Raw genomic sequence first — 15,722 nt, 5'->3', positions numbered from 1 at the left:
TGCGCTCCCACCATTGCCAGGAATGCACCCACCATTGCCAGGAATGCACCCACCATTAGCCAGGAATGCAGCCACCATTAGCCAGGATTTCAGCCACCATTAGCCAGGAATGCAGCCACCATTAGCCAGGATTTCAGCCACCATTAGCCAGGATTTCAGCCACCATTAGCCAGGAATGCAGCCACCATTGCCAGGATTTCACTCACTATTAGCCAGGAATGCAGCCACCATTGCCAGGATTTCACTCACTATTGCCGGGAATGCAGCCACCATTAGCCAGGAATGCAGCCACCATTAGCCAGGAATGCAGCCACCATTAGCCAGGATTTCACTCACTATTGCCAGGAATGCAGCCACCATTGCCAGGATTTCACTCACTATTGCCAGGAATGCAGCCACCATTGCCAGGATTTCACTCACTATTGCCGGGAATGCAGTCACCATTAGCCAGGAATGCAGCCACCATTAGCCAGGATTTCACATACTATTGCCAGGAATGCAGCCACCATTGCCAGGATTTCACTCACTATTGCCAGGAATGCAGCCACCATTGCCAGGATTTCACATACTATTGCCAGGAATGCAGCCACCATTGCCAGGATTTCACTTACTATTGCCAGGAAAGCACCCACCATTGCCAGGATTTCACTCACTATTGCCAGGAATGCAGCCACCATTGCCAGGATTTCACTCACTATTGCCGGGAATGCAGTCACCATTAGCCAGGAATGCAGCCACCATTAGCCAGGATTTCACATACTATTGCCAGGAATGCAGCCACCATTGCCAGGATTTCACTCACTATTGCCAGGAATGCAGCCACCATTGCCAGGATTTCACATACTATTGCCAGGAATGCAGCCACCATTGCCAGGATTTCACTTACTATTGCCAGGAAAGCACCCACCATTGCCAGGATTTCACTCACTATTGCCAGGAATGCAGCCACCATTGCCAGGATTTCACATACTATTGCCAGGAATGCAGCCACCATTGCCAGGATTTCACATACTATTGCCAGGAATGCACCCACCATTGCCAGGATTTCACTCACTATTGCCAGGAATGCAGCCACCATTGCCAGGATTTCACATACTATTGCCAGAAATGCAGCCACCATTGCCAGGATTTCACTCACTGTTGCCAGGAATGCAGCCACCATTGCCAGGATTTCACTCACTATTGCCAGGAATGCAGCCACCATTAGCCAGGATTTCACATACTATTGCCAGGAATGCAGCCACCATTGCCAGGATTTCACTCACTATTGCCAGGAATGCAGCCACCATTGCCAGGATTTCACATACTATTGCCAGGAATGCAGCCACCATTGCCAGGATTTCACTTACTATTGCCAGGAAAGCACCCACCATTGCCAGGATTTCACTCACTATTGCCAGGAATGCAGCCACCATTGCCAGGATTTCACATACTATTGCCAGAAATGCAGCCACCATTGCCAGGATTTCACTCACTATTGCCAGGAATGCACCCACCATTGCCAGGATTTCACTCACTATTGCCAGGAATGCAGCCACCATTGCCAGGATTTCACATACTATTGCCAGAAATGCAGCCACCATTGCCAGGATTTCACTCACTGTTGCCAGGAATGCAGCCACCATTGCCAGGATTTCACTCACTATTGCCAGGAACGCAGCCACCATTAGCCAGGATTTCACATACTATTGCCAGGAATGCAGCCACCATTGCCAGGATTTCACTCACTATTGCCAGGAATGCAGCCACCATTGCCAGGATTTCACATACTATTGCCAGGAATGCAGCCACCATTGCCAGGATTTCACTTACTATTGCCAGGAAAGCACCCACCATTGCCAGGATTTCACTCACTATTGCCAGGAATGCAGCCACCATTGCCAGGATTTCACATACTATTGCCAGAAATGCAGCCACCATTGCCAGGATTTCACTCACTATTGCCAGGAATGCAGCCACCATTAGCCAGTATTTCACATACTATTGCCAGAAATGCAGCCACCATTAGCCAGGATTTCACATACTATTGCCAGGAATGCAGCCACCATTGCCAGGATTTCACTCACTATTGCCAGGAATGCAGCCACCATTGCCAGGATTTCACATACTATTGCCAGGAATGCAGCCACCATTAGCCAGGATTTCACTTACTATTGCCAGGAATGCAGCCACCATTGCCAGGATTTCACATACTATTGCTAGAAATGCACCCACCATTGCCAGGATTTCACTTACTATTGCCAGGAATGCAGCCACCATTGCCAGGATTTCACTCACTATTAGCCAGGAATGTATTTACCATTGCCATCAGTGCAGCCTTGGAGGGGACATGGAGGGGGCTGGATGAGCGCCAAAGAACAGGAGAATCTCCTGTTTTCACAGCGGCCTCTTTAAGAGAAAGTCCCGCCTCCTTTGATGGACAGAACAGTCGTCCAATGGCGGAGATGGGACTTCCTATTACAGAGGCTGCAGTGTAAACAGGAAATACTCCTGTGTGCACAGCGCTCGTACAGCCTCCTATCTCCAATGCAGCCAGACTATATATCTTTTGTGGCCCCGGCGCTGGGAGATCGTCGGGGGCCACAAAAGATATATATGTTTAGATTACCAGGCGGGCCGTTCAAAACCGGACCGCGGGCCGCGATTGGCCCGCGGGCCGGACTTTGGACATGCCTGATCTAAATGGTTGCAGCATCAATCTGATGCTGCAGCTGTACCCCGCCGGCTCTAAGCCTAAGAAGTTCTTCACTTCCCTCCAGTTCCCCACTGGTATGCCATGCTGTGGAGGGGGTGGGATTTGCTAATTCAGGCTCTCAGCTAGCTGCTGGTCAGGCATCTAGGTTGATCCCAACATTATTGTTGGGATCCTTGCTGAGCCTGGACTGGCTCTGTGATGTCAGCCAGCAGAAGGCTTTAGCACAAGTAAGTGCACTCATGTGACCCAGAAGAGAAGTATGACCAAACAAGCTTTGGCCATACTTATCTTTTGACCTTCTCTCTGTTTTAATTGTTTTTGCTGTGTTTGTTTCATATAGTTGTATCATGCAGGAATTTCTTTGTGTTTCGCTACATTCAGGTTCATTGGAGGAAATCCCAGACAGTGTTCACAAACTTTTAGTATGAGCAATGAAACATACTTAAATTCAGTCCCTAGATGTGGATGCATTCGTTTTTTCATTTTTTGACTTAATTTTCCTGTAGTTTTGGCAAGGTCAAAGGATATTTTGTGTACTTTAACGGCAACAGGGTTATGTGCGAAAATATAGCACTCAAAATGGTGTCATGTATTATAAAAGGTGGAGTGAGGTCACATATAAATATATGTGGATGCTCTTATTTGTATGATATAGGAATGTTGTGCAAGCTGGTCACATAGTAGGTACATATACAGAAGCCGCAAACATTAGCATAGAGTGGTAAAGTCTCCGGAGGTTCTCCTTCTCTTCGCTAATTTTTATGGCTTCTGTATATAGAGTCACAGTCGGGGAGATTTACTAATACCCAAGCACTCGGAATCTGGGGCAGCTGTGCATGGTAGCCAATCAGGTTATAACTTCAGCTTGATTAATTTAGCTTTGCCAGTAAAACCTGGAAGCTGATTGGTTTCTGTGCAGAGCTGCATTTGATTTTGCTTGCACCGGTTTTAATAATTCTTCCTCATTGAGCCACATTGGAATCACACAGATTTGCAGTGAACCGGCCATTAGATAACATATAGGTCCTTTAGGTTTGGCTGTGTTCATAAAACAAAATTACTTGTCTTTTGGCTACATTTACAGTATATTGTATGTCTGTGTTATATGAGTTAAGCAGATTAATTTTTGGAAAAATCTGCTTTCCCTTCAGAATGTCTGTTGAAACCTGAAGAGATTGTTTTGAAAGAAGAAGGGGGATCTGAAAAGACAACAAAAACGCTAATAAAAGGAAACCAGACACCAGACATTTATGAAACATCGTCTTCTAGGATTGGTGCTCTTCCAAGTTCTATTTGTAAGTGGAATATTGTGTACTGATACTGTGTTTTTTTTCTACAGTTAGAATAAAGAAAAATGTATATAAAGAGGCAGATTTAATAAAAGAAGCTGGGAATCGTCATACAGAATCGTCATACAGTGATTTGTGTGACTATTCACATTATTTATCCAATCATTTTAAAAAGCAAACTCCAGTTTACTTATTTTGTCCACACATGATTATGTATTCACAGTAAATCAGTCTAAACCCCATGTTCACATTGGAGCAACGTGTCATGCGATTTGACAGTCTGCAATCGCTCTGTTCAAATTGGTGCCACACCGATTTGAAAAAGTAGTTCCTGCACTAGTTTTGGAGATTTCTGGTGCGGCTTGCATAGATATATGTGCATGAAGTCACACAGATGTCTTCCAAGTCGCACCCAAAGTCACTCTGACATGTGGATTTCAGGTGAAGTTGCAAAATTTCAAAGCCACAGTCAATGTGAAGGGGGCCTATGTGCTAGTTCACACCAGTGGCTGGTCCTTATGGAAATTTTGCATAGTGACATTTTATTTAGTTCTATTGGCTGCAGCATTGTATGAGGTTGTGGGATACCTCACACTGTGTCGTGGTGAAAAAAGTACTTCATGCTGTACTTTCTTTCAGTGAACACCACGGCAACATAGTAGTGTGAACTGGCCAGGTAGGAGACAAGGCATTTTCCCTTGTCTTACCTTGTCTTGTGGTGGTACTGCGCTGGAATAACTGCTCAATGCAGTCCTACAATATCTGGTGTAAATAGGCCCTATTGGTATTGAACAGATGCATCAGAAATATTTTTCTTTTTTCGAATCAAACCGGTACTGTATTAAATTGTAATTAAACAGATACAATCAGGCATCATGAAATCACTGTCAACAACAGCTGAACATACACCATCGGTCAAATATATGACAAAGCAGGTAAAATATCTGAACGTACAAAGGCATAGAATGGATATCCACTGATAAGCATGCTGAAAGCATAGCAATAAACATTAGCATACACACCCATTGAAATTGAGATCACTGCAACCCAACAGGTTAGACACTGGTCAACCTTGGCATTGCAGTAGCCGCAGCTGTACCAGTTCACGTGGACTGAGCCTGGGGGTGTCCAACCATGGCACCCACAATCTTTCAAACTTTCCCAGACAACCCCTATGTTGGTAAACATATTTTTGAAAGATAAGGGTATGTCCCATATGGGACACAAATGGGGATTCAGGTGACTTCCATAGCAAAAGGAGTATTTTCCGGGCCTGGAAGAGAGCACGATTAAATGACACCCTTGTGGGCTCCGCTGGTACTAGGTCACTGAGAATACCTAATAGACAGTATTTAGGATCAAGAGACATTGTAGTCTGAAACACCCTATTAAGGGTATCCATGACAGCCTTCTAGTATTGATGTAGCTTGGGAAATATTTCAGAAATATTTTTCTACTTCCTAAAATGTATTTAAACACTAAGGCCGCGTACACACGCGCGGACTGTTTGCCCAACCTTGTTCGTCAAACAGTTTCGGCAAACAGTCCGCTCAAAATTTGCATGAGCGGACTTGCCCACACACGAGCGGACTGTTTGACGAACAAGGTTGGGCAAACAGTTCGCTCAACTTTTGAAATGAACGGACTCGCCCACGTAAGGAGGAGGCAAATCCACCCATTTCGAGCGCGTGTACAGGTAGGCGGGGCCCGCGAGGGAGACGTCGCGGGCTCCGCCGCCTGGAATGGGCTTAAAGGGGAACCCCAACGCCGAAAAAAATCGGCGTGGGGGTTCCCCCCAAGTCCAGACCAGACCCTTGTCCGAGCACGCTACCCGGCCGGCCAGGAAAGGGGGGCGAGCGAGCGCGCCCCCCCTCCTGAGCCGTACCAGGCCGCGTGCCCTCAACATGGGGGGTGCCTTGGGGAAGGGGGGGCCGCGCGGCCCCCCCACCCCAAAGCACCTTGTCCCCATGTTGATGAGGACAAGGGCCTCTTCCCGACAACCCTGGCCGTTGGTTGTCGGGGTCTGCGGGCGGGGGGCTTATCGGAATCCGGGAGCCCCCTTTAAGAAGGGGGCCCCCGGATACCGGCCCCCCACCCTATGTGAATGAGTATGGGGTACAATGTACCCCTACCCATTCACCTGTGAAATAAAGTACAAAAAAAAACACAACACATGGAAAAAGTATTTTATTGCACAGCTCCGGGGGTCTTCCGTCTTCGGGGGTCTTCTCGCCGGACTCCTCCGCTATGTGTGTGTAGCTCTTTTACTAGCGGAGGAGTCCGGCTTTCTTCCTCCCCGCCGCCGGCCTCTTCTCCCGACTTCGGGGGTCTTGTCCCCCTCTTCGGGTTCTTCTGCCGGGCCACCGCGCCTGGTCCGGTGGCCCGGTCTTCTGTCGCCGTCTTCCGTTCTTCTGTCGCCGCCTTCGGTTCTTCTGCCGGGCCACCGCGCCTTCTTGTAGCTCTTTTACAGGCGGTGGCCCGGTCTTCTGTCGCCGCCGCTGTCGTCGTCGCCGCCGCCGCCTTCCGTTCTTGTTCTTCTTCTGGTTCTTCTTCTTGTTCTTCTCCTGGAGATGTTGACTCGACGAGCTCTCCGGCCGGAATGCCAGGGACACGCTCCGCTGCCACTTATATAGTGACAATGGGGCGGTGTCACATGGTATATGTCACATGGGTTGGTCACATGGGTTGATGTCACATGGGGACTATGACATCGTAAGGGGGCGGGGTCACCATGTGACCAACCCATGTGACATATACCATGTGACACCGCCCCATTGTCACTATATAAGTGACCGCACAGCGCGGCTCTGGCATTCCGGCCGGAGAGCTCGTCGAGTCAACATCTCCAGGAGAAGAAGAAGAAGAACAAGAAGAAGAACAAGAACGGAAGGCGGCGGCAGCGGCGGCGGCGACGACGACGACAGCGGCGGCGACAGAAGACCGGGCCACCGCCTGTAAAAGAGCTACAAGAAGGCGCGGTGGCCCGGCAGAAGAACCGAAGGCGGCGACAGAAGAACGGAAGACGGCGACAGAAGACCGGGCCACCGGACCAGGCGCGGTGGCCCGGCAGAAGAACCGAAGAGGGGGACAAGACCCCCGAAGTCGGGAGAAGAGGCCGGCGGCGGGGAGGAAGAAAGCCGGACTCCTCCGCTAGTAAAAGAGCTACACACACATAGCGGAGGAGTCCGGCGAGAAGACCCCCGAAGACGGAAGACCCCCGGAGCTGTGCAATAAAATACTTTTTCCATGTGTTGTGTTTTTTTTTGTACTTTATTTCACAGGTGAATGGGTAGGGGTACATTGTACCCCATACTCATTCACATAGGGTGGGGGGCCGGTATCCGGGGGCCCCCTTCTTAAAGGGGGCTCCCGGATTCCGATAAGCCCCCCGCCCGCAGACCCCGACAACCAACGGCCAGGGTTGTCGGGAAGAGGCCCTTGTCCTCATCAACATGGGGACAAGGTGCTTTGGGGTGGGGGGGCCGCGCGGCCCCCCCTTCCCCAAGGCACCCCCCATGTTGAGGGCACGCGGCCTGGTACGGCTCAGGAGGGGGGGCGCGCTCGCTCGCCCCCCTTTCCTGGCCGGCCGGGTAGCGTGCTCGGACAAGGGTCTGGTCTGGACTTGGGGGGAACCCCCACGCCGATTTTTTTCGGCGTTGGGGTTCGTTCCCCTTTAAGCCCATTCCAGGCGGCGGAGCCCGCGACGTCTCCTTCGCGGGCCCCGCCTACCTGTACACGCGCTCGAAATGGGCGGACTTTCCGAGCGGGAACAGTCCGCTCATTTCGAAAGTACAGCGGACAGGCCCACACACGGGCGGACTGTTCGCTCAAACACAGTTTCAGCGGACAGTTTTTCGGAATTTCCGAAAGACTTTGTCCGTCCAACTGTCCGCTGAAACTGTCCGCTGAAAGCCCACACACGAGCGGACTGTCCGCCCAAACACTGTTCAGCGGACAAGGTTGGGCGAACAGTCCGCCCGTGTGTACGCGGCCTTACAATGAACATCTCTTATTGGTCTGTTAAAGATAAACATTGAATGTGTTTTGTAATATCTGTGCAGTAGGTGCAAGAAGAAAAATCCAAAAACGTTGATCTTGTCAGAAATCAAGTGAGCGGATAATTTTCTGTGCACTTTGTAGTGTTATCTCATGCAGTGATATCAGTCCTGCCCAATTTACCTTTCCCTATGTTATTGAGATGAATGGTGAATGGAGGTTTTCTGTAGTCCTAATATGTGTCCCAAGGTGACAACGCGTCAAATCCACAGATACAACACGTTGAGTGTTGCCATCCAAAGACAGGAAGTACCGTTTTTTTAGGAGGGAAGTTTAAGGAAAAAAATTACATTTTAAATAAAGAACTTTAAAGCAAAATTAGGGTCACAGCTCATCAATGCACCCTGCTCAGTGCCTATCTGCAGCCTTTAAATTGCCCATCAATGCACCATGCTCAGTGCCCAATTGCAGCCATTAAATTGCCCAACAATGCAGCCTTTTCAGTGCCCATCTGCAGCCTATAAATAGACCAACAATGCAGCCTGTTCAGTGCCCATCTGCAGCCTATAAAGTGACCAACAATGCAGCCTGTTCAGTGCCCATCTGCAGCTCTTGGCCCTGCTCATATGATAGACAGAACAGTGACCCAATGGGCCAAAAGGCGTGGCTGTGCATGATGGAGCGCAGGAGATTGCGGCTCTGTGTAATTCAGCTACGCTCGACTCCAACTTCCCATAGAGACAGCAGGGATCGGCATATAACACGCACCCACGATTTCCCCCTGATTTTAAGGGGAAAAAAGTGCGTGTTATACAACGATAAATATGGTATGTTCCTAGCAGGATTACCAGGTTGAAAAGAAAGAAAAAAAAAGAAGCCTGGAAAAGAAAACTAATGCAGCATTTAAAGCTGATTACCAGGGTTTTTGTGACTCTAAATAGTTTGTTGGCTCATGCTGTTCCAAACTAACTATTTCCTTCACTAAGTGCTGGCTCTAAGCACTGTATGAACTGTAGGTATCTTCTGTGCTGGGTTTCAGTTGTAAGACATAGACTTCCCGTCTCACACCCAGAACAATGCAGAGTCGGTCTGATCAGCTTTAAAGTGGCATTAAACCCAAAAACATAAATATTATATATTGCAGCTTACAAATGCTCAGATGGCTGCATTCGTTTTCTATTTTGGCTTTTTTCTTTTATTTCAACTAGTAGTTCAGCCAGTAACATGCTTCCTGTATTAGGGTGTCCTCATTCTGGATGAAGTAATTCAGCTTCATGTTGTTATGGTCTGGTAAAGTAAGTTAAAAAATAACAGGTGTACTGGCTGGATCACCAGATAAAGCTAAGGCCTCATGCACACCAGACGTTTTTAACATCTGGTGCTTTTTTTCTGCCTTTAGCACCTCTGCATGTTGGTCTACATGTCCATGCACAAATAGGCATTTAAAGAAGTTCAAAGGCAGGGGCATTTAGAGGCGGAAAAAACCCACAGCCAGGGTGTCTGTAAGCAGTGGCATTTTGGAAGAAAAAAATAAAATTCTTGAGGCATATAAACACATCTAAATGTGTCTAAATGCATGTTTAGTACTTGAGCATTAATTCATTTCAATGGCCATAATACATTAATATTACATTTGTTTACAAGCATCAAGCATCTTTTCTGCCAAAATGCTGCTGCCAGGACAAAAGGCGTCTAGGAGAGATAACAAATCATCCACTGTGCATGAAGCCTAAAAAAAATACTAATTGCAGCCACCACATATAAGAATTGGTGAATTTAAAAATAATTTTTTTTGAGGATTACTACCGATATAAGGAGTGATAAACTGCAATATATTCTCATTTAATACCTTTATAATTATCAATGTCAACTGTTTCTGAAGTTATGTTCCCTTCTGTTTATATTGCTTTATATTCCAGTGTCCCTGTCCCTTATGTTTTGTTTGTCTATTTCCTCTGTTCCTGTTATGCCGTGTACACACGGTCGGATTTTCCAACGGAAAATCTTCGATGGGAGCTTTTTGTCGGAAATTCTAACCTTGTGTAGGCTCCATTCAACATTTTCCATCGGAAGTTCCGACACACAAAATTTGAGATCTGGATCTCAAATTTTCAGACGACAAAATCCGTTGTCGGAAATTCCCGATCGTGTGTACACAATTCCGATGCACAAAGTTCTACGCATGCCCGAATTAAGCAGAAGAGCCGCACTGGCTATTGAACTTCAATTTTCTCGGCTCGTCATACGTCACTGCGTTCTTGACATTCGGAATTTCCGACAACGTTGTGTGACTTTGTCTACGCAAGACAAGTTTGAGCCAACATCCATTGGAAAAAATCCCATGGATTTTGTTGTCAGAATGTCTGATCGTGTGTGCGCTGCATAAGAGTATGCCATATGTGATATTAGGATTTCCCTTGTTTAATACCCTGCATACAAGGTCTTTCTAAAATTACCTAAAGACATCCGGCAATTATTGTCTAGCTAGCCTTGTCTGATCACCTTATTTATAAAACATTTGTCATAAAATTGCTCAGTACATCCATTTTCTGACTCTTAACTTTTATATTTTAATATAGATTATAGGACCTACGGTATTCCTACCATTCGAACAGATATTGCTCCTCCTCGGTTACGCAGAATTAGTGACAGAAACAACTATGGAGATGAATCTAATGCCTTTGGACTACTTTGTCCATCTATCTTCACACAGAACATGGTCTATGAACGTGACATTTTTAAATCTCGTCCCAAGGAAGAGGTAAAGTACAAAGCAAGGAAGAAACACATTTATAGATATAGTAGTCAACCAAACCTAACCAAGCATTCCAATCCAAATATTGTTGGCAGGGACAGGTGCTTGGAAGATATAGGTCTGATTGCTTGGTTATATACCAAGATACAATGGCACATTGTGAAATTAGAAGCAACATGAACTCAATTTTGAATGCCATTGTTAGGCTCTTTTCACACGAGCACCTCCATTGGATGGAATCTGGTTGCTCAGTGGGGGATCACTCCGCTGATCCCCGCTGAGCAGGCGGATGACAGGTCTGTCTCCCCTTATTGTGTAGAGCAGAGATGGACACAGCCCCTCACTCCCCAATAGGGAAATCAGGTGAAAATGGACCGCCAGTTGAATGGAAAATGGATCAGATAGCGGCAAACGTCAGAGGGCTTGTCATCGCTGAAATCCGCCGCTCCATAGGGGTGAATGGAGAGTCCAATCAGGTCCGCCTGACAAAACTGACAGACGGACATGATCGGACAGCCCGTGTGAAAGAACTTATGCTCTTGATATGAAAGAACTGAAAGTTAGATGGTGGGGTCACAAAGGGAAAATTTGCTGCACTACAAAACATGAACTACCTGTATAGATAACTCTAATGTTTTATAAGAAAGATAACAAAAACTAGAGAGCAAAAAATGCTTCTGTGTGTATGACGTTTTTATCATACACAGATCTTTCAACATATTGGAAAAAAACATGTGACAGGATTTCTTTTGTTTCCTTTTTTGGGGGATACAAGTTAATCCACTTCTTTCTGCCCATTCTCCATATCTACACATTGAAGCTGAATTCTTAAATTAGCGAATGTTACAAAGCAAGTAAATATTAATTTTAGAGAATAATATTAGATTATGCTCTTCACCCAATCCGGTGCAAGGGAAATTAAAAAAACAAAATAATCATTTGGACTTGCACATAATTAGATAATTGAAGTGAGCACAGCTTCATTTTATTCGCTAAGCTAAGTTAACATACACTCTGCAATGTGAAATTCTGTATTCTTTTATTATCGTCACCTGAGAAAAGTGCTGCTAGTCCCAACACTAGCAATGGGCAGATGTTTCACTACACACTACTATACAGTATTTTGTTGTTGGTTAAGATATCGCTCTAACTAGGTTATTAAGGTTATTAAGTTATATTACTTTGAAAGGGTTTGCTCCTGAGTTCAGCCCAGGTATAGGCCAAGAATAAATGAAAATTGTAACTATCTGAAATATTCTTTTTTTTCCAGATTGCACAGATACTACGCAACATAGGTGTTCATATTCCAGATAATCACTTTGAAACGCTATGGGACATGGCTACAAAGATACATCCAAAAGGAGAAGTGTCCATTGAGACAATAAAGAGTGTTCTAGATGACATGCGCACAAACCTTTTACTTTCCTAAATTTCAATCTATCATCCAGATGGTAATATGCTAAAATAAACAGTCTATCTTTATTTTTTGTATGCCTTATTTGAAAATATGAATATTTTCAATGATAATTCATAAGTTTATAATCAGTGTGGCAAACTGTAATTAAAAAATATTTCAATAAATAGGTAACAGAGGAAAATATTTGATGAACCTGTTAATATTTAGACTTCCTTTTTCTGGTGAGGTCCATCTGAGAAGGTGAGAGTACATCCTTTAGAGCACTGTGTTGGTGGATGCGGGATCAATGAAAATTGTTTTTCTGATTAGGGTGGAGATTATTTTTATGCTAAAAGAGGATTTATTACGGATAATTTATGCCTGTGTTTATTCATGTATTTATTCAATTGCTGTATAGGATTTTGTGGTTGAACTCTATCACATGTAGTGCACTGAAAGAGTTTACTGGACCGTTATATAGGATTTTTGCAACTGAATTTTATCACATTGATTAAACATTACATACATTGTAGTATTATTATTTATTTATATCTGCACATTAATTTTGAGGATTTGAATTGTGTGATTTTTTTTAAACGTTTGGTTTTATTTGATACTAGGTTATTGGGGGAATACTGCACCATTTTGATCAGGCCCGGACTGGCCATAGGACACACAGGGCATTTATCCGGTGGGTTGGGGTCGCTGGGCTGCATGCCCTAACAAGAGCTGTGACAGAGCTCCAGAGGGTGAGAACTGTGTCATAAAATATGCAATTATATTTCATATATCATGCACATAGCTCTCATCCGTGGGTCTCTGTCTACTGTAAGCTATGTGGGCCTCTAGGGAGTGACACTGACCAAACAGGACTCTGTAAGTCCTCCCAGCTCATTCCTCCCTTTGGCCTTACCACGGAACATGATGCTGGCGCTCAGTGGTGGCTGCCTGTAAAAATCCACCTGAAGAAGACAGAAAACAGAATCTGTTATGCAATATGTTTAGCCAGATTCTGTATTCTACTTCCATATTCGGTTTAGTGTGGGCCTCCAGGGAGGGATTGTGACATGGGCAGGAATTTACTCAGTAGAGATGCCGACGCTTGTAAAGATGCAAGAAACTGGTTGTCATTATTTGGTCATTTTTTTTTTTGGTGAGAACAGCTACACACATATTTTTTTTTTTATTGTGAGCTCCAGGGGTAGCTTTGAGAGGGACTGCAGTTTTTGTTTTGGTAAAGTGTGTGTAATAGGAAAACTCAGCGTTAGGGCCGGTTCACACTGCGGGCGATGCGAGGCGACACCGACTTGCCTCGCCGCGACCTGCCGCGACCTCATCGGCGACTTGCAAATGACTTCTGTATAGAAGTCAATGCAAGTCGCCCCGAGGTCGCCCAAAAGTAGTACCGGAACCTTTTTTCTGAGTCGGAGCGACTCGAGTCGCTCCTCTCAGAACGGTTCCATTGTACAGAACGGGGGCGACTTGTCAGATCGCGGCGAGGCAAGTCGTGTCGCCTCGCATCGCCCGCAGTGTGAACCGGCCCTTATGTTTGGTCAAGCTTTACCTCAGCAGTAAACAAGTACTTATAGTACACTAAAATAAACAGTTAATATAAAATAGTTAACGTGAAAGCATATAAATGAAAGGTCAATTACATCAAACAAATTACAATTCTTCAAAATGTCAAAAAGTATCACTACACTGTGTAAGCCTTTGACTTTGACTGTGACACATATACAACACTTAATACTTGTGTGGGAGTGGAGCACAGCCTAAAAATTCCATACATACTCCAAAGAATAAGCAGCTCTCTGACAATTAAGAGCTGCTCACATTAGTATAACTAAAGACAAAACGATTTTACTTTTGAATAGGATGGAGAGGGGTTAAAATTGCCTAGAGTTCTACTTTAAACAGTTCTAGCAGTGTTTTTTTAAAGAAGAGTTAAAGCTCAAATGAAGGAACAGTAATATATAACTAAATATGACTGCCAGACAGTCCAGTAGGCACCAGATTTTTACCAAACTGCTTAGGGAATTCAGTATCCTTACAAAACTGATCAGATCAAGTCACTTGTGCTAAAGGTTGTGGCTTTTACTCCTCTAATCGAGCACAGAGCATTGGAGTACGAAAGCAAGGAGCAACAGTTTCACTTGAAAAGAGAGAAAAGGGAATTGTATTTTGTGTCCTAGCAAACAGAAATTATACATGGAAGGTGTTTCTAAGCTTTTAAAAACCAAATGAAGGCAGAACTTGGGTTTTTTGTTGAAATGTTTTAGGCTTTTTTTGGGAATGAATTTCTTCACAGTACCAACAGCTAGAAAGGTGAGTGAAGGCCGTTTTAAAGGTCTTTTACTGCTTATTAACAATATATAAATAGTTTAATGTCCATAGTCTGGACAAAGGTGCACTAAATGTGCATCTAATTAGGGTTAAATGTACATATGTGTATGGGTTTGTCTTCTGAAAAATCAAGGGGAATAATCGTGAGTTGCACACAAAAAGTTTAATTTTATATAGTGTCAATTACACAGATTTAACCACTTCAGCCCCGGACCAATAAACACCTTAAGGACCAGAGGTCTTTTTCGAATTTCGCACTGCGCTGATTTAACTGGTAATTGCGCGGTCATGCAATATTGCACCCAAACGAAATTTGCGTCCTTTTCTTCCCACAAAAAGAGCTTTCTTTTGATGGTATTTGATTGCCTCTGCGATTTTTATTTTTTTGCGATATAAATGGAAAAAGAGCGAAAATTTTGAAAAAAAAAAGATATTTTCTTCTTTTTGTTATAAGAAAAATTGAATAAACTAAATTTTAGTCATACATTGAGGGCAAAATTTATTCAGCCACATGTCTTTAGTAAAAAAAATGTCAATAAGCGTATATTTTTTGGTTTGCGCAAAAGTTATAGCGTCTACAAACTAGAGTACATTTTCAGGAATTTACACAGCTTTTAATTTATGACTGCCTATCTCATTTCTTGAGGTGCTAAAATGGCAGGGCAGTACAACCCCCCCCCCCCAAATGACCCCATTTTGGAAAGTAGACACCCCAAGGAAATTGCTGATGGGTATGTTGAGCCCATTGAATATTTATTTTTTTTGTCCTAAGGGATTGAATAATGACAAAAAAATAAATAAAAAATTTACAAAAAGTTGTCACTAAATGATATATTGCTCACACATGCCATGGTTATATGTGGAATTGCACTCCAAAATATATTCCGCTACTTCTCCCGAGTATGGGGATACCACATGTGTGGGACTTTTTGGGAGTCTAGTCGCGCACGGCACCCCGAAAACCAATCACCACCTTCAGGATTTCTAAGGGTGTAAATTTTTGATTTTACTCCTCACTACCTATCACAGTTTAGAAGGCCATAAAATGCCAAAATAGCACAAAACCCCCCAAAATGACCCCATTTTGGAAATAAGACACCCCAAGCTATTTACTGAGAGGCATGTTGAGTCCATGGAATATTTTATATTTTGCCACAAGTTGCGGGAATATTACAAACTTTTTTTTTTTGCACAAAGTTGTCACTAAATGATATATTGCTCACACATGCTATGGGCATAAGTCAAATT

At 44.5% G+C, this 15,722-nt stretch overlaps 1 protein-coding gene across 1 annotated transcript in view; it reads left to right on the top strand.

Moving 5' to 3' along the window:
* The window catches only part of EFHB (EF-hand domain family member B), a 65,208-nt gene extending 52,545 nt beyond the window's left edge, over nt 1-12,663 (top strand). The window contains exons 11-13 of the mRNA XM_077491402.1: nt 3,847-3,990; nt 10,560-10,741; nt 12,006-12,663. Coding sequence (XP_077347528.1) covers nt 3,847-3,990; nt 10,560-10,741; nt 12,006-12,164 — 485 coding nt within the window. The 3' untranslated portion in view covers nt 12,165-12,663. The remainder of the gene's footprint in view (nt 1-3,846; nt 3,991-10,559; nt 10,742-12,005) is intronic.
* Nucleotides 12,664-15,722: the final 3,059 nt, after the last annotated feature.

Source organism: Lithobates pipiens, unplaced genomic scaffold (assembly GCF_037356315.1).
Source record: "Lithobates pipiens isolate NorthernLeopardFrog02 unplaced genomic scaffold, aLitPip1_a1.2 Scaffold_19, whole genome shotgun sequence".
Taxonomy (NCBI): domain Eukaryota; kingdom Metazoa; phylum Chordata; class Amphibia; order Anura; family Ranidae; genus Lithobates; species Lithobates pipiens.
The sequence above is the reverse complement of the archived record's forward strand: the minus strand, read 5'-3'. Positions and strand labels throughout refer to the sequence as shown.